Source organism: Centropristis striata, chromosome 2 (genome assembly GCF_030273125.1).
Source record: "Centropristis striata isolate RG_2023a ecotype Rhode Island chromosome 2, C.striata_1.0, whole genome shotgun sequence".
NCBI lineage: Eukaryota > Metazoa > Chordata > Actinopteri > Perciformes > Serranidae > Centropristis > Centropristis striata.
This window is the reverse complement of record NC_081518.1, coordinates 4,498,585-4,517,231: the sequence shown is the minus strand read 5'-3', so window position 1 is coordinate 4,517,231 and position 18,647 is coordinate 4,498,585. Positions and strand designations below refer to the sequence as shown.

The following is an 18,647-nucleotide window of genomic DNA, read 5'->3' as shown; positions in this document are numbered from 1 at the left end:
ACCATAAAAATATACATACATGTGTCATCTACGACAGGTGAATAGCTCGATTCTATTTTACAGGACTTTTTCATTTCTTTTCATGTACTCTGAACAGTTGTCTTTGGTTGCTAGGTAACAATACACAATATATTGATGCATACTGGTGTCATTTTTTCAGAGCAGTAGCACTCGTTCACCTTGTGGAGCATCAGATACATGAGCCGCCAGCAATTGCAGCAATGCTGCACTGTCAAAAAATGTACGTAGTTGCTACAATACATAAGCATTTCACCTAAAACTTTTTACATCATATACAAAACATTCATCAGAATAATTGCTTTTGTGGTGCCACTACGTCTCTCGTAGTGCTAATGTTCCCGAGAAAACATTTGTGCTATATTTGTTTCTGCAGTATTTGTCAATGAAGCTCTACCTGTGAAAGTAGCCTATGTTAAAACTAGATACACATTCTATATACAGCATCACTCACGTTCAGTATATATGTATCTTTTTAAGTACAGCATTTGTTTTTGTTTTTATCATAATGCTGTTAGAAAATGTCTCATAATGTTGGCATGTACAGCATTGGATCCTGAGATGGTGACTTTGAAATCTAAAGTCTTTACAATTCTTCTTTTGCTAATTATAAAAGATGTTTCCAAATTTCTAAAAAAGTGATCCAGATCCCCGCCTGAGGATGAACATGTGGGTCTACAGTCTGATTTCTCCATCTTAAAGCTCCACTTTCTCGTCAGGATCAGTTTTTTATTTATCAAGTGTGCAGTCTTCTGCTCCATGTGAAAACAGATAATAACTACAGATTATTCTTAAAGGGGTCAGTGGACAAAACAGATACACTGCAAAAAAAAAGGTGTGTCTAAAAACAAGATAAAAACACTAAATCTGAGGGAAATGATCTTGCTGCATGGACAGATAATTTCACTTGACAAGATTTCTTAAATTAAGATTATTAAATCTAGAAATAAGCATGTTGAACGCTTAAAATAAGAAATTAACTCTTAAAACAAGATAAATTAAAGTTGTTTCTTACCAAGATTAAAAAAAACCTTTAGATTTAGAAGTGTTAGATAATTTATCTTGTTTTAAGAGTTAATTCCTTATTTTAAGTGTTAAACATGCTTTTTTCTAGATTTAATAATCTTAATTTAAGAAATCTAGTCAAGTGAAATTATCTGTCCATGCAGCAAGATCATTTCCCTCAGATTTGGTGTTTTTATCTTGTTTTTAGACACACCTTTTTTGCAGTGTACTGAGGCCAGTATCTAAACTATTTATTATATCCAGAAATTCTAAGGGCGAAGGAATCTCAGGACTTTGGAGCGCAGGAAGCGGATGAAGGATTTGGGGAACATTTCTCTGGATTCTTGTGCTGTGTAGTTGAAGAAGTTCTGCGGGTGAGCCAGAACGTCAAACAACGCCCTCATCAGCTTCTTATCCTGAGGAGAAAATATATTGCATTAATGAAAAGATTAAAAAACAACAACATTTGATAAAGTCAATGTGCGCAGAATTTCCACAAGTCTCCAAAAGAGGGAGCTACACACTCACTGGACCTTGGTGCATAAACAATCAACACTTTTTAATTGCCTTTAATGTATTCTACTTAACCCTCCTGTAATAACCCAGGGCATGTTTAATTATCCAATAATGTCAGAAACTAAAAAATCCCAATAAACATTGTTTATATTGCATTGATAACTCCATTACTAACGACTTCAATCAATATTTAGTGCAATGATGTTCACAGATTGTGGTTTAATGACGATAATTCACTTTTTTTTCATTAAAAAATGCAAGTTAAAACTGTTTTTTATGTACATTGGGAAGACCTGCATATAAAATACAATGGTTTTACGTGACATTGTTTTTTTTGTTTTTTTTTGTTATTTTACTTTTTTTATATGACTTTATTTATATTCATTTCTAAAAACATACAAATAAAGTATAAGTAGATGCATCCTCACAAATATAGAAGCACTTATACAATGAAAGAGAGACAAACAAAAATCGTATATTGCTATATGTGCACTTTTTTTTTAATGAAAAAAAACTAAACTTTTTTTTTTTTTAGATTTTTAAACTTTGAAATGGGTCAATTTGACTCGCAACATAAGAGGAGGATTAATATGGATGGAGAATAGAAGGAATAATACATATAAAGTGGCAAATATTATGCATGAAACACTGTAATATCAAGTCAGTTAGAAGACACAACATAACGTTCCTTGTTAAACATTTGTACCAACATACCTTAAGAATTTCCTGGTGATTCTCTGAAGCGTATAATCTTCCATCTCTGACGATGTCTTCTATCAACTCCTGGTAGTCCTCTGAAACACATGAAGTCCATAAACAGCTCATTAATGGGACCAATCTATCTATAAAAGCAAGAAGCGTCTGTGTCTGTGTGTGTCTAGTGCATATCTTTCGTTTGTGATTTCGTATGTGTCTTGTGCATGGAACGAAGGTGTGCATCCTCGATTTTGAAGACTTTTGAATTCATTTTTCAAATTATTATTTACGTAGGACGTGTTGCAGCATTGCACTGTATCTGATTGGATGCCTTTTAAGGGAGCTCCGCCCCCTTTTAGGGGAGCTCCGCCCCATTGTGTGATAGGCCTACACCTGGTCAGTAACAAAATTCACTCTGGATTTACACCCTGACTCATCTCATCTGTCTATTAAGCCTACCTATCTTTAGAGTTTTAAGGTTCGATTTTCCAATAATATTCAAATAGTTTCCAGTGAATATCAATGTCCAATGTGTATGTGCTGGATGGTGTGGTACATTATGAAAAGTAAGTGTTTTATGGAGTTGCAGACGTTGTAGTGGTCTGCATGTAATGTGCAAATTCTGTTATTTGTGGTTAGCATGCTAAGAGGAGATTTAAACCCTTTCTTCTGCATCAGTTTGATCCATTGAAAACAGTAAAAACAAAACTTTATTAACTGACAGCTAAGCATAATACGGACGGAAAGATAGCGTTTCTGTGTTATTTAAGGTTACACTAGCAAGAGGCATGTACATCCCAATTTAACACAACCTCATTTGGCCATAATTGAAAAATCTACTTAATCTCCCACTATATGAATACATACTTCCTACACTGCACTAGTCAAACCACATTTAACAACGGCCTCCAGTTACAGGAGAAAACATCACATTTCTTCTTACCGTCATACGTCACATATGGGACCTGGAAGCCTTTCCCGCTGTTTCCCTCGTTGGACCTGAACTGGATCCAGAGTCTCTTGGAGCGGGAGGTGAAGGCGATGGGACGTTCGTACGTCTGACACGTCTCGTAGGTCGTCACAGAGTTGGCGAGAGCTGAAATGAAGACGTGAGCACAAAGGATGGCGTCGAGAGTTAGCTTGAAACGTTATTGTACACAGTCTGCTGTAAGACAAAACGTCAGATACCAACACTTTGGTTGGTGTTTGGCCCGACTACTAAGTATCTACTGCACTTTTATTGCAGAAACGTGACATATTATACCTTTAAACCTCTGAAGTCCAGGAGATTTTGGTTCAAGTTTGTCAACTTGCTATGGATTTATTTCTGTCTCTGTTTAGCATCTTTCAGTCTGTCCTTACATCACATGCATGGCTCCTTTTTCTCCACACAAACTTAGCTATCAGTCAGATATTTCTTCTTTATTTTTTTAAATTGAAAGTATAAAACTGCCAGGAACCCAAAATACAAACAAAAGACACAGGTTTCTACGGAAATGTACCATTTTTTCACTATTTATACACACAAAAACAGCATAAAAATAACAAATAATAAAACTATAAAACATTCTTTTTGCATGTAAATTAAAAAATAGTAATAGTTTTCATTGTAGAAAGAAAAATTCACGTTTTAAAAATGGTCTAAAAAAATAAATGCCACACTGTGTGAAAACTCCTATGTTTGCACTTTAAACTGGCTTTCTCAGCTTGTCTACATACAGTCACAGTTTTATTGATTATGATTTTGGTTCATATCAAGAAGAACCATGGAAAATGTCTAGATATCAGCTCTTAAATTAAAGTCTTATCAGCTATTTTTGTTGTTATCATTATATTTGTCCAAACAAATGTACCTTTAGTTGTACCAGGCAATAAAAATAACAAGAAATTGAAGAAAACAATGGTGGTCGAATATTTTTTTCCACGACTGTATGATATATAAACAAGTTATTACTGTAAATAAAACATGCTCAGTGTGTTTTCAATAAATAGATGGACTCCAGAGGGTTATTAACCTGATCTTTGGCTGATTTATATACTCACACAAACAAACACACAAGGGTTAAACTTACAGCTCTTTCTCATCACTAGGTAATCTCCGCACTCGTCCTCAATGGGCAGAAAGATTTCTGGGACGACGATGAGGATCCTGCGTTTGGGCGGAGGGTTGATGGTCCAGGTGCACTCCACGTTGGCGGGGTAGTTTCCGGGGTAGTTAGGGGACTCGATGAAACCAGTAAAGTCTCCCAGCTCTCCTCCACAGTGTCGGTCTGTGAAGTGACACAGAAGGTGAATTATCTGGAACTACGTGTACACGATTCACAGCTTCTTTTTTCTTTTTTGCAAGTAAGAAAATATTTGTCTACAACAACTACTGTATACTGCCCAACAAAATCTAACTACACTAACAACTACATGCATTTAAGCATTAAATCTTAAAAGTTCAGTGTAAAAATGCACAAAATGACAATTAATGTTGGTCTGCTGAAAACAAAAAATCACAGTAAGTGGTTGTTTTTTATTTGCTTCAAACCTTTTGTATTCCTATTATACTGTTATACATGCATTTAAGCATGAAATATGTTAAGTTACTGCACTGTAAATATATTTAAAATTGCAGTTTCATCATATCTGGTGAAGTGCACGCTCCTATATGTGGCCCTGTGGTAGTGAACATGATAAACTGTGGCCCCCTGCAGCATTTAAGTTGTCCATCCCTGGGTTATAGGTAGGAAAGTGATATGACACTTATTTCTACATGTATTGATGATGTAATTTTTATGCACACAAATCATGATGATTTATTTGACCTTTGACCCCAAAAATGTAGTTACTGCACTGGTTTTGCTGTAAAATGTTCTAATAGAAATGTTGTTAATGTTGTTCTTCCTTCAGCTTTTATATTTTGTTTTCAGTGAATAAACATTCTTAAATTGATTTTGTTATAATTGTATTTAAAATGGTTTAAAAATTCTTTTTTTAAAGATTTGTGTATTTTAGACTTAATATTACAAAGAAATGTTATATTTTTAGTATTTAGAGTAAGATTCTATTACCACAAAAAGATATATTTTGTATGGATGTTTCTATTGCAAAAACTGTGTCTCCAGTTATCTTCTCTGCAGGTGGTTTATCTCAAGGCAGGAGTTGGTGGTTTGACAGTTTGTTGCTAACCAAGGTTGCGGGACATTTCTGTTGAGCAGAGAGATACAAGACAGCTCCGCCCAGCAACATGACTCGTAGACACGTGTTGAATAAACTGACAAATCAGCAGATCTAAAGGAGGCAACGTCTGCATAAAGATCAACCTGCATTCTTTAAAAAATTCTTATAAAACTGGGTTTAGGGAAAATAGACTGTGTTCAGACTTGTGTACTGATCAACCTATCAGGGTTATTATAGTTAACGAAAACTAACAAAATAAGGAAAACTAGAAATTGAAAAAACATTTTCGTTAACTGAAATAGAAAAAAAAAAATTAAAAATGAGAGTTTTTTAAAAAACCCATAACTAACTGAAACTGTATTATGTGGTTACAAAACTAACTATATATATATATATATATAACTATACTAACTAATTATAGTGAAAATGTCCTTCGTTTTCATCTTTGTCAACTTTTTTCATACATAAACCTTTTTGGTTGATATGAAATCTATTTAATCTATCTGGTTTTATGACTTAATAAACTTATTGGGGCTGAGATTGATCATTAAAACTAAAACTAATAAAAAATCAAAAACTATTATAACCCTGCAGCCTATGTGTTGTCAGGGAAACGTAAATTGAACCCAGAGACTCTGTAAAGTTAAACTGAGAACTCGGACGTCTCCTGCTCATCATTCCCCATCAAACGATTGACGCAGAAATAGGTGAGAGGTTTTTGTGTTGGAGTCAGATGAATTCATTTTAAAGGTTTCCTCAATCCAATTTCCCAACATTTGTGACTGTATTTTATTTGTGTCTTGTTTGTTTGCCGTAATCATTTTGCTTTTGTGGTTTTAAATCTTTTTTTTACCCGGTTAGATAAAGGATATTGATTGATTCAGAGGCCTTAAATCACACAGACAGACATACTTTTGCATTGCATGATGTTAGTGGAGCCGTCGAAGTCTGTGGTGGTGTTTCCAGGACAGGCGTTGCAGAAGTTCTGACCAAACTCTCCCTGATACGTTCCGGTGGGACAGCGGATGCAGCGGTGTGTGCTGGTGTTGTAGTAATGACCTGGAGAGCACTGGACTGCAGGAGACACAGACAGGGATGGAGGACTGTTAGTTAATACACTCCCACTAACACTCCCAATATACACTGATAGGATAAATGTTTGCATCTCTAATATTGGTGTTTTTAATGTTTATTAGATCAAATTAAAGTTTAGAAAGAATCAATGGGTTTAAACTTTCAGAACATGCTGTTCTCAGAAAACCTTTCCAAAACATTATGAAATTACATTATTTCATATCATACTTCATGCATAGCAACAACAGTACCGAACAACTGGTAAACCATACAATTAAAACCAATTAGTGAACACAATAACTGAAAGAACTTTGTGTAAAAAAATATATTTGGATTCATTTTGAACAGATTTGCCATTTTGCGCCACAAAAAATCACTCAAAATGAAATTTTCTGTCTCTTTTCCATCCGGGAAAAAAATATATTCCTACTGATAGGTGAGTTAACCTTCATTTTTGATTTTCATACAGTTTCATACACTTAGACTGTTGAAGACATTCATTTCAATGGTACAATGTTTCCTACAGGCAACATTCAGACAAGAAACAGGTGAAAAGAAGTTCCTTTTATAATGTTTTTAAATTTAAAATGTTATGTATTGTACCCTGTTGAAGCCACTGGATCTTTTACACATGTTTATTAAATAAATTATGTTAAAATTAATTTTATTTCTTTTTCATTTGTGCACCGACAGGTACAATGTTGCCTACAGGCAACGAACCCCTAAATTAAAAAAAAAAAAAAGAGTTGTAAAATTTCTTCAGATTATGTTTATTTAGTCTATTTTAAGACAAAAAAACACTCAATTTTTTCCCTACAGGCATCATAATGTGTACCATAGAGGGTTAAATGCACAGACAATAGAAGAACTGCAGAGGGCAGCAGAGTTCCTGTCAACACCCAAAAAGAGCTCCAGAGACTCAGAAACCACATGATACTGTTGTGATGTGGAGTGAAAAAAAAATCTGTTTGTTTTTTAACCAAACAGCCACAGATGTTTCACTTTAACTAAGCCGTTTGACAGGTTTTCATAAACTTACTCAGCTCCAAAAGAAACATCTTATCCCCCGATTGATGTTAAAACATGAGACACTGAACTCACTGGAGTTATTTGGAGTTTTTTAGCCTGAAACAACAATAACACAGACGACTTCCTCACCTTTAGTCTCACACTCCTGGAAGGAGACAGCAGCGATGCGCTTCGTCACCAGGTTTCCTCCACAAGAGAAGCAGGTGGTTCGTCCCACTTCGGCCTGGTACGTTCCCAGTGGACAGGGCAGGCAGGGGACGAAGCCGTCATGGGAGTACTGACCCGGGGAACACTGACCTGAACACACACACAAACACACACAAACATTTGTTGGAGTCAGTGTGTGAGCTGTTACACAGAGAAACCTGTAGGCCAAAAGTTATCTCTCTAATGCTCCCTATTAGTCAGGCAGCTTAGGACCAGATTAAAGAATAAAGGGGACACGTTGGACAAAAGCACCACATTTTTTCACATTGCGGATCGGAGATGGCACCCATATAAAGTCTATGAGAACCAACATATCTTCCGAGCCACTTAGGAGGTCAATTTTGAACCTGGTCTCAAAGGAATCCATGAAATAGCCACGGATTCGCTTAACTCAAAATCCGTGGAATAGCCACGGTATCACTCAAATTTCTGTGAAACTGACACGGATTTCGCTACAATGCAAGTTAATGACAGTCATATCCCGTGGCTATTCCATGGATATTTTTTCCTATTGGTTTGTTCCAAGTCACGTGACTTTCAAGGTCCCGGCGGTCAGAACAAAAAACATGGCGGACAATTCTCTCTTTTTTTGTGGAAAAATTAATATTTTAACTTACTTTCTGCATAAAAATGGATTTTGATCACATTTCTAGTGAGAAATATATGTTTTATTTTCTAAATATTCACTCAGTGAATGTACATAATCACTTTGTATGTTGGAATAGCCACGGGATATGACTGCCATTAACTTGCATTGCAGCAAAATCCGTGTCAGTTTCACGGAAATTTGAGTGATTCCGTGGCTATTCCACGGATTTCTGTGAGACCATGTTGTCAATTTTAGTGTCAAAATCTTCATTTTCTGGGTCAAAGAATCATTTAAAGCTATTGAGAATACCACAAGGTGATTATTTGATCATTTGATCTTTTATTATTTATTACATTTACAACTACAAATATCTTTGCAATTCCAGTGTGCCTTCTTGCCTGAGCACCTTGCACCACAGCCACTTGCACATTTTGTGCATGTTATCAATTTTTCAAAATACATGCACTTTATATGACCTATTTTAATAACCATCTAGTGATATTCTCAATAGCTTTAAATGATTCTTTGACACAGAAAATGTAGATTTTGGCACCAAGATTGACCTTCTGAGTGGCTTGGAAGATATATTGGTTCTCATAGACTTTATATGGCTGCCATCTCTGATCTGCAATCTTGATGAAGTGGCTCCTACCAAAAATTAAAACCTATGGTGATAAAGAGCATGTGGACAAAAAGTTGGTGATTTGTCCGACGTGTCCACTTTATTTATCTAAGCCGCCTGACTATATACATGAGAAGACTCTGAAAAGATTTGGAAAAGACTCATAGAAAACTATCGTGTCACACCTGCTCACATCTAAAGACAAGTGTTTACCAGTCTGGAACCAGTCTGGAACCATTCTGGAACCAGGGACCTTTCCCCACTCATCTATTGGTTAGTGATTGTGTTACGTCACTGAGACTTGAGATAATATCAAACACGTTTGATATGATCCAAACCAAGACTAGGAAAAGACTTTTTGGTCATTTTGTGTCTTTTTTGATCACTTTTACATCTATTTTTGGTCATTTTGTGTCTTTTTTGATTATTTTTACATCTATTTTTGGTCATTTTGTGTCTTTTTTGATAATTTTTACATCTATTTTTGGTCATTTTGTGTCTTTTTTGATAATTTTTACATCTATTTTTGGTCATTTTGTGTCTTTTTTGATTATTTTTACATCTATTTTTGGTCATTTTGTGTCTTTTTTGATAATTTTTCCATCTATTTTTGGTCATTTTGTGTCTTTTTTGATCATTTTTCCATCTATTTTTGGTCATTTTGTGTCTTTTTTGATCATTTTTCCATCTATTTTTGGTCATTTTGTATCTTTTTTGATCATTTTTCCATCTATTTTTGGTCATTTTGTGTCTTTTTTGATCATTTTTACATCTATTTTTGGTCGACTTGTCTATTTTGCTAATTTTTTGTCCTTTTTTTAGTCATTTTTAGATCTACAGTCATGGAAACATTCTTGATAATAACCAACATCATCAGATTACTACCTTAAACTTAACGATGGAGATGACGGAGCGCCATGACTCCAATAAAACTCCTAGATTTACTAAAGACTTTCAGCTTTTATTCTGGGACTGTGGAAATATTTTGGTGTGAGCCCAGCATTACTAAACTTTTAGAGCTGCACCACTCGGATTAGTTTAGTTTCAAGTGTTTTCTTTGGTATTTTCCGTGTGAAATGTAAAAGAAAATCCTCTCCCCTTCTGTTAAGATAAGATATAGCAAATGTAAATGGAAAGATGCCATGTTTTATCTGCAGTTCAGAGTGTGACTACATACAAACTGGGAGCCAGTGGGAGTTTGTTGATAGCTTCTTGTTGTTTAGTCTGACAGCAGAGATGGGATCGACTCTGATAACACCACGGCAGGAGACAGAAACATGGTGGCTCCTTCTGCTATTATTCAAAGACTGAAAGAAGTCGAGTTCAACACAGCAGAACATCTGCCGGGGAGAGATCTTTATCGAGGCACCATCGCTTCCTGTGTGGCTTATTTTCACAAAGCAGTTATCAACATTTTGTGTCATTCTTTATTGCTTTTTCTACTTTTTGAATAGTTGCTCCAAATCATACTTTATATTTCTCTTGGGCTTGTACATTTTCATGTGTTTTATTTCTAGATTTCACAAGTATCTTAATTATATTGATTTGAGTATAATTTACCTACTGACCATAGCTTTATGTGCTTATTTAATGATCTTATTGTTTAAAGACTTGTTTTTAGGATTGACATTGTGAGCCTTTTCATGCTTTTCAAGCTATTCAACTGTTGAATATGGTGATGTTTTTACCTAAAATATTGGCTCTAACCAAAAGTTTTAGTTGCATGTAGTTTGAATAATATTACAAAAGCATTTTCTATCAGAAAAACATGCTCGTTTCATGTATTGCTGGCTTATTTTAATGTTACTACAGTTGGGCTATTCAAGCCACAAATGCTCAAAATAAGTATATTTGGGCCTATTATTTCAAGAGATCTTTGGTTTTTCCAGTGCCAGATATTTTTACTTATTTAAATAATCCTTCCAAAGATCCTTTTACTTGATTCAAGCATGTATTTGCTTAATTCTAGTTATTTATTTCTTGTTTTTTTTGTCAGTTGGTGTTTGCAGTGTAAATTTAACTTTGATTTTGGAGATTAAAAGCAAACCAGTTTATCTTAAAAACCTTAATGCTGGGCGTCCTTGTAGCCTTATGGTCTTAGACACATATCATGCACCAAAACACCTCACTGTAACTGATTCTTACTTCTTGTTTCTCTAAATAATATCTGTCTGTTCTGTCTGTCCCTTTTCTTTGTTTGAGGTTTTGTACATTTTTTCATCATTAAAGTTGTTTTGGGAGGATTTTCTTTATCCGAACCAGGGATCTAAAGATGAAGAAAGTGTTACCATTTTAGGTATATTTTGTGATTTTTGAGCGACACAAATAAAACGGACTGGACCGTCTCACCTCCACACTCGGACATGTTCCGAGCTCCGACCACCTTGGAGACGTCTCTTCCTTCAGGTCCAGGACAGACTTCACATGACGTCTGAGCCTCCTCGTCCTGATACGTTCCAGCTGGACAGAGCACACACCGTCCCTGATCCACGTCGTAATACGTCCCAACACTGCAGCTCACTAACACACAGGTGGGGAACAACACCGAGATAGATTAGAGCTTATTAATTAAATGATTCACACATGTGCATCCCTGTCTGTACACAGAGAACTTTAAACTTTGGCCAGCGAGCTGCCAAGGCTGTGGTTGTTTGTTGTGCCGCTGAGAGCTGATGGTTTTGTCTGTGCTAAACACATCTATTATTCTCTTAAAAAGAATACTGCGATATAAAACCAAGCTGGGAAAAATCTAATCATTCAAGCCGGCGAAATCAAACATTTTCCCCACAAGCTGAACACAAACACTTAAAGTAAAGAGACACAAACAGACTGAAGTGTCTGACCTGTAATTTACATTAATTTAGCCGCCACATCAGTGTCAGGAAGGGAGATAGACAATGTAAAACGCAGACAAGAATCAACAAATAAAGCTGTGTGCCCTGTGGCTGCACAGAATCAAACAGCACCAAACCACACTGATGATTTACACCATAAATACAGCGGCTCAATCGCATGACAAGACCATTAAAGTCACCCAGACTTCATCAGCTGCCGCTTAAGTGTAATCAAACGGGACCGTGTACGTACTTGAAACGTATAAACACAGTGAAGAGCATCCTCGACACATCAAAGGCTGAAACAGATCAATTTATCAATCTGCTGACAGATTTGAGAGGTTTACTTGCACGGCAATGAACTTTACAAGTATCACTGACCCTGATGCAGTTTAGCTCAGTGTGCAACAGTTCACTGGGGCTTTAAAGCTGCAGGGAGGCACTTTTACACTGCAAAAAGGTGTCTAAAAACAAGATAAAACACTAAATCTGAGGGAAATGATCTTGCTGCATGGACAGAAAATTTCACTTGATAAGATTTATTAAATTAAGGTTGTTAATTCTAGAAATAAGCATGTTGAACGCTTAAAATAAGAAATTAACTCTTAAAACAAGATAAATTATCTAACACTTCTAAATCTAAAGTTTTTTTTATCTTGGTAAGAAACAAATAATTGTCAGGTCACTCTGCTCGGGCCAGTTCATCGTTGCTTGCAGATTTAATTTATCTTGTTTTAAGAGTTAATTTCTTATTTTAAGCGTACAGCATGCTTTATGTAAGAAATCTTGTCAAGTGAAATTATCTGTCCATGCAGCAAGATCATTCCCCTCAGATTTACTGTTTTTATCTTGTTACCAAACAAGTTCACATAATGCTGATTTAGCCTATTAGCACCAGAGAAAGCTCTCTGTATATTTCAGTATACTGGAGTTGTTGTGTCTGTGCTGACTTTCCTGCACTGATGCACCAAATGTGACACGTTTAACATCAACAAGCCAGACTAAAGGCAGAGATCCTGCAGAAACAATGGCTGAAAATTCTAAGAAGGGTCCAAGAAAAGGTTGTGGAATGGATGCTCCAGATAAAAGAACAATTAGAGTGAAACAATTAGAGTGTTCAGAGGAAGGATTAACCCTCTATGATAGCATTATGATGCCAGTTAGGAGTGTTTTTCTGTCTTAAAGTAGACTAAATAAACATAATCTGAATACATTTTTAAAATTAAAAAAGAGATATGGAATGGTGGCGAGGACAAACACGGATCACCATTGGTGAAGCTTTTCCTTGTTGGAGACTTCTCTAATAAATGCAGCGTTACTGTTGTGTCCTTATTTGTACAAAAGACTTGAAGAAACCACTTTTGGGGGAGATGCCACAGGATCACCTAAGCACACACTGCTTATGCTTACACGTTGTCTTTTAAATTAGTATAGATGCATTTTCAGACACTCACACACACTGTAAACAAATGCTTAGGGACTTACAGGCCAAAAGTTTGGAAGCAAGATCAAATTTGTACAAAAAAAAATCATATTTTCATTGCTTTACTTTGCAACAAAATAAATGTGATTATGCTATAAAGAGTCACTTATTAGAACACATTTTTACTATGATTATCAGGTCTTTGGGTTTTTATTGCTTAGACTTTGTGTATCCTTCTTTCCTTAATGTATAAATCTGAACTTTTGTTTCTTCACTCAGCTGCTTCAGTTTGAGCCATTTCTGTGGTAGTTTGTCAGAGATATGAACACAGTTGAGATTTATTGGGATGTTTGTATCCAAACTCTCAAAAGCCAAAAAGCCAAAAAGCTAAAGCAAATAATGCAAACGTGTGATGTAAATGTGATTTGTTTTTGACATTTGCACTGAAGTTGTGACTCTTCTAAATCTTCTCAACCCTAAAACTAAGCCCTTCTTTTCTGTTGTTAATATATATTCACCAATAGTAACACAAATGTATACCTAAAGGTTAATTGAGGAAAATGGTTCAATTCAATAAAGATAAAGTCTGATCATGCAGTAAACACATCAAAAAATCCAAATAATCCATACTGGTTTTAAGAAAGCCATTGTGAACAGAAAATTTAAGTTGTTTCCAAACTTTTGGCCTGTAGTGTATGTGTATAAAACCCAGCATTCAGCTATTAAAATGCTATTGCAAACCAAGCTAATGCAGCCATACGACGGCACTGAGACAAAGGAGCTCCGACCCGCTCCACAGCTGCCTTTGTGCCCCACATCTGACACGTCCTAATACTTCTTACGACATGGCTGTGCATCAGGGAGGAACTTTTAATACCACCATAAGCACCCTCACCTCTCTTAAAAGCCGAGGCGAATCAAAGAGAATATTTCCCTCTTATCTCTCACAAGTGCGAAGGCTTGATTAAAGGGACCAAAGCACCGTTTTGCTTTGGTTCCTCCCATTCAGAGTGACGCCTGTAATTAATTTGGGAATTACTGCGTCTGTCTGGTCGTCTTAAGAACTTGACTTGAAAACTGAAGCTGATCTTCACTCACACAAGAATAAATCAATTAAATCCCGGGCCTTTTAGCACAAAATGTGCCTCAGTTTTTTAGCCTCTAAGCCGCCTGTAAGCAGAGAAACCACTATCTCTAAAAGCTCGACACACAAAAGCTCTAACGTAGATCCATTATACGTGGCTCAGCAAATTGTTAGATTTTCCTTTTTAAAGAAAGAAAATGTAATTCTCTCAAGAGCAGTTCATTTTTTGAAGCCTATTGTTTACTCTGAAAGACCATGAGGAGCCATCATTGCATTGTCCCCTAACAGCTTTTATTTGACAGAGGGAAGCAGTGAGAGAAGAGAGAGAGTGAAAGTGAAAGAGAGAAAAAACCTTGAAGCCTTTCAAATGCAAAGAACGCTTCTATAGAGTCCTCGAATTGATGGCCCCAAAGAGGTTTAAAAGACCTTTCACCTCTATTCAAGTCCCCAGTCTTTGCCTACTTGATGACATAGGAAAACACTACGGTATCACAGTGGTAAGGAGCTGAACCCAATAAAAGGGGTCAGGTTTCTGAATCCCCCCATTCTGCTTGGCCCAATCGCTGCTCGCGCCCATCAAGCGGAGGCCCAAACAACTGATGCTAATTGATTCCCATGGTGTGGCTGAAGTCAATTCTCTTTAGCAGTTTAGTGGCTGGGGGTCATGCAAAGTGGCCCCAGCTGGGGGGCAGGGGGGACACAGCACTCAAACTGCCAGCTTGAATCAACAGCACTTCCTAAACATCTTCAATGTTAAAACAAACACGCAAACAAGTTGACTGCAACGGTCAAATAGACGTAGACACGAACCGTTCAAACCATCTCTGCATCACTGGGAATATGGATTCTGCAGGGGAATACAGCTTCTTTTTGGAGTAAAATGCAAACTTTTCAAACACTTTCAAAGTACCTAAGTCAACCATTTCCAGGCTCTCCAAACCCTGTATCATCATATCTAACTTTTTCTATAAATGCAAAAGTTTACTGAATCTTTTATAACCTTCACAATCAATGCATATGGTCACTTTGCAGCTGTTCATATCGACTTTGATATTGTGTGTTGAGGTCTCAGGTTTGTACACTGCAAAAAAGGTGTGTCTAAAAACAAGATAAAAACACTAAATCTGAGGGATATGATCTTGCTGCATGGACAGATAATTTCACTAGACAAGATTTCTTAAATTAAGATTATTAAATCGAGAAATAAGCATGTTGAATGCTTAAAATAAGAAATTAACTTTAACATTTAGTGTTTTTATCTTGCTTTTAGACACACCTTTTTTGCAGTGCAGCTTCTTAGGAGTAAAATTCAAACTTTTCATACACTTTAACGGTACCTAAATCAACCATTTCCAGGGTTTCCAAACTTTTATCATCACAACCAATGCATATGGTCACTTTGCAGCTGATCATATTGACTTTGATCGTATGTGTCTAAAAACAAGATAACAACACTAAATCTTAGGGAAAAGGTACTCAAAACAAGTGAAATTATCTGTCCATGCAGCAAGATAATTTCACTTGACAAGATTTATTGAATTAAGATTGTTAAATCTAGAAATAAGATAAAGTTGAACACTTAAAATAAGAAATTAACTTTAATTAATTTTTTAAAGTTTTTTTCCTCATCTTGAACCAAATAATTTGCAGTGTAGATTGTAAGCCCAAGTGTAAACACAACCGGAGAAAAAAAGACTGGTCTCAATGCAGCTTTTATTAGGTCACAGAGCTGCAGGATCCCAATCTGAATGAGCTTCGATTTCTGTAATAATTCACATTCACAATTTTATTGGCCAGTTACCGATAACATGGACACGCCAACAACTGTTCAAGTCTCGTTCGTAGGTTGTGATACACAAAGTGTGTGTGTGTGTGTGTGTGTGTGTGTGTGTGTGTGTGTGTGTGTTGTTCTTATAGGCGCGTGTCTATGAGCTACAAAGCCTAAACATGATAACAAACTGTGTGAACCTGCTGTCTCAGGTCTGTCTGTGAGAAAAGCTACAGTGGAGAAAAACACACTGGCTATCTGCCTTCTTATAATCATTCAAATATAATATAATATACAGTAATGGAAATAATTATTAGACCATTATTTTCTTCAGTTTCTTGTTCATTTTAATGCCTGGTACAACTAAAGGTACATTTGTTTGGACAAATATAATGATAACAACAAAAATAGCTCATAAGAGTTTAATTTAAGAGCTGATATCTAGACATTTAACATGGTTTTCTTGATAATAACCAAAATCATTATTAAAAAAAACATGGAAAATGTCTTAAATTAAACTCTTATGAGATTTTTTTTTGTTGTTATCATTATATTTGTCCAAATAAATGTAGCTTTAGTTGTACCAGGCATTAAAATGAACAAGAAAATGAAGAAAAAAGGTGATCTAATAATATTTTCCATGACTGTATGTTTCGTCTGGTGTGAGATGCAAAGAGGCAACAACCTGATTTTTTTTTTTTAGATATTAAAAGATTTTTTGGTTTGCATGAGTAATTGTATAGATGAAACATAAGATGATGTCAAAAGCATTTTTTTAACGGTTATATTGAAATTCAAACACATTCCTAGCCTTGAAAACGTAACATAAAATTAGGCATTTACCAAACTTTCAAGACTTTGCATGAAACCTGTCACATAGTCACAATAATCAACAGTACAAACAAACATCTGAACAACTAAATATTTACATAAATGAATATATAGATCATGCATATATTTTATTGCAGCAGAAATAACAATATAAAGTGATGTAGCAGCCAGAGCGAACCACAGAATCAGAGGAGAAATGCTTTAGAGTGCACAGAGGTGAAAGCAAATTTTCTCCAAATGTGCAGGAGGCTGTGTTGTCGTCGCTCTCAGGCAGTGAGAACAAGCCCCAAATGGGGTTTTCAATGGAGTGGGCAAACTGAAAAGGACTAAACTGCACTCCGAGCTAAGCCAGAGCGGGAGGTGGGGGAGGAGGGGAAAAATATAGCTCCTTTAAAGAGCTGGAGGTTAAGAAGAATGCCTTTCAGCCCCCCTCTCCTCCTCTCCCAAATTACATGTCTACACCCCTGCCATGGCCAATAGACTGCTTAATGTTGACCTGAAGGGTAGCGGGGGAGTTAAGGAATCAAGACACTTAAGATCTGTGCAGCTGAGAGATAGAAATAATGAACAGGAGCAGTTTAGGTTTAAATCATGTCTGCACAGCTCTGCAGCAGAGGTTGCTTTGATGTTAATGTAGAGGCCCCAAAAAATATGGTGCTACAGGGAGATATATGCAACTTAACCCTTTATCGGGCGAAGAACTATATTTGGTAACTTCAGGTAATATTTCGAGAAAAAAGTGGCAAATTTACTAGATTAAAGTGGCAAATCTACAAGAAAAAAAGTCGCATATTTAAGAGATTTAAAATGGCAAATCTGCGCGAAAAAAGTCGCAGGATTACGAGAAAAAAGTGGGAAAAAAGCAACTTTTTTCTCCCAGATTCACCACTTAAAACCTCATAAATCTGCACATTTTTTTCTCGTAGATTTGCCACTTTAATCTCGTAAACTTTTTTCTCAAAATATGACCCCCCTCCCCCAGGTCTGTATGTTTTTTTACACATTCTGGCAGTATGTAATATCCTCCAATATTCTCTAGGGTTGAAATTTGGAAATGCAAGTATTTCAATGAGTGCCCTATTAAGGGTTAAAGCTGATGATTTTCTTCTCACAAATGTTTTCTAAATAAACTAAAGGATAGTGGTAGTTTCGGACAAGTTTTGGACTCCAGATTAAGTGCAAAAACCTCCATCAGCACTATTCTCTAATAGTTCAAAGGGGAGAAACAAACAAAAAAAACAATAAAAGAGTAAAAACATCAGGGTCAAAAAACATCAAACATCTTCAACATTGGTGCATATATCGAACTGCCATTTGAATAAATATTTAGACATCCCAACAAGAGAAAAGCACCGGTTTCCTCTCCCTGATATAAAGACGGCGTGCAGCAGGCAGCAAACTTTCTGTGAGGCCCGAAACTAGGGGCACACGGCCCCAACAGCCAGAGAAAACACATGCCAGCCCTCAGCTCTCAAGCACTGACAGTGTGCGGTCTTTTTTAATGAACATTTTCTTCATCGCAGGTTGTATATAAAAACCCGAGCGAGAGGCAACAGCTACCAGGAGACCTGCCATCAGGCCTCGTGTTACGGCCTTATCCCGGGGAGATGCTGGAAGATCTCACAGCTTGGAGGGCCAACAACAGCCTCTCTGTTCCTCCATGCGAGCTCGCTCTCCCCTCCAACGAGCTCATTACAGCATGTCTGCAAACCAAATATGGCACTCATCTGGCCAACACCTGCCCCAAATCCAATCATTAAACCAGCTTGTCTAAATATATCTCACT

The 18,647-nt window shown here is 36.3% G+C and overlaps 1 protein-coding gene across 4 annotated transcripts in view; it reads right to left on the bottom strand.

Moving 5' to 3' along the window:
- Nucleotides 1-1,194: 1,194 nt before the first annotated feature.
- Nucleotides 1,195-18,647, bottom strand: part of scube2 (signal peptide, CUB domain, EGF-like 2) — a 39,139-nt gene continuing 21,686 nt past the window's right edge. For all 4 annotated transcript variants that reach the window (XM_059349271.1, XM_059349284.1, XM_059349277.1 and 1 more), the window contains 7 exons: nt 11,271-11,441; nt 7,633-7,800; nt 6,313-6,474; nt 4,308-4,505; nt 3,179-3,331; nt 2,254-2,333; nt 1,195-1,439 (listed from right to left, as the gene is read on the bottom strand). In XM_059349271.1, coding sequence (XP_059205254.1) covers nt 1,293-1,439; nt 2,254-2,333; nt 3,179-3,331; nt 4,308-4,505; nt 6,313-6,474; nt 7,633-7,800; nt 11,271-11,441 — 1,079 coding nt within the window. In that variant the 3' untranslated portion in view covers nt 1,195-1,292. The remainder of the gene's footprint in view (nt 1,440-2,253; nt 2,334-3,178; nt 3,332-4,307; nt 4,506-6,312; nt 6,475-7,632; nt 7,801-11,270; nt 11,442-18,647) is intronic.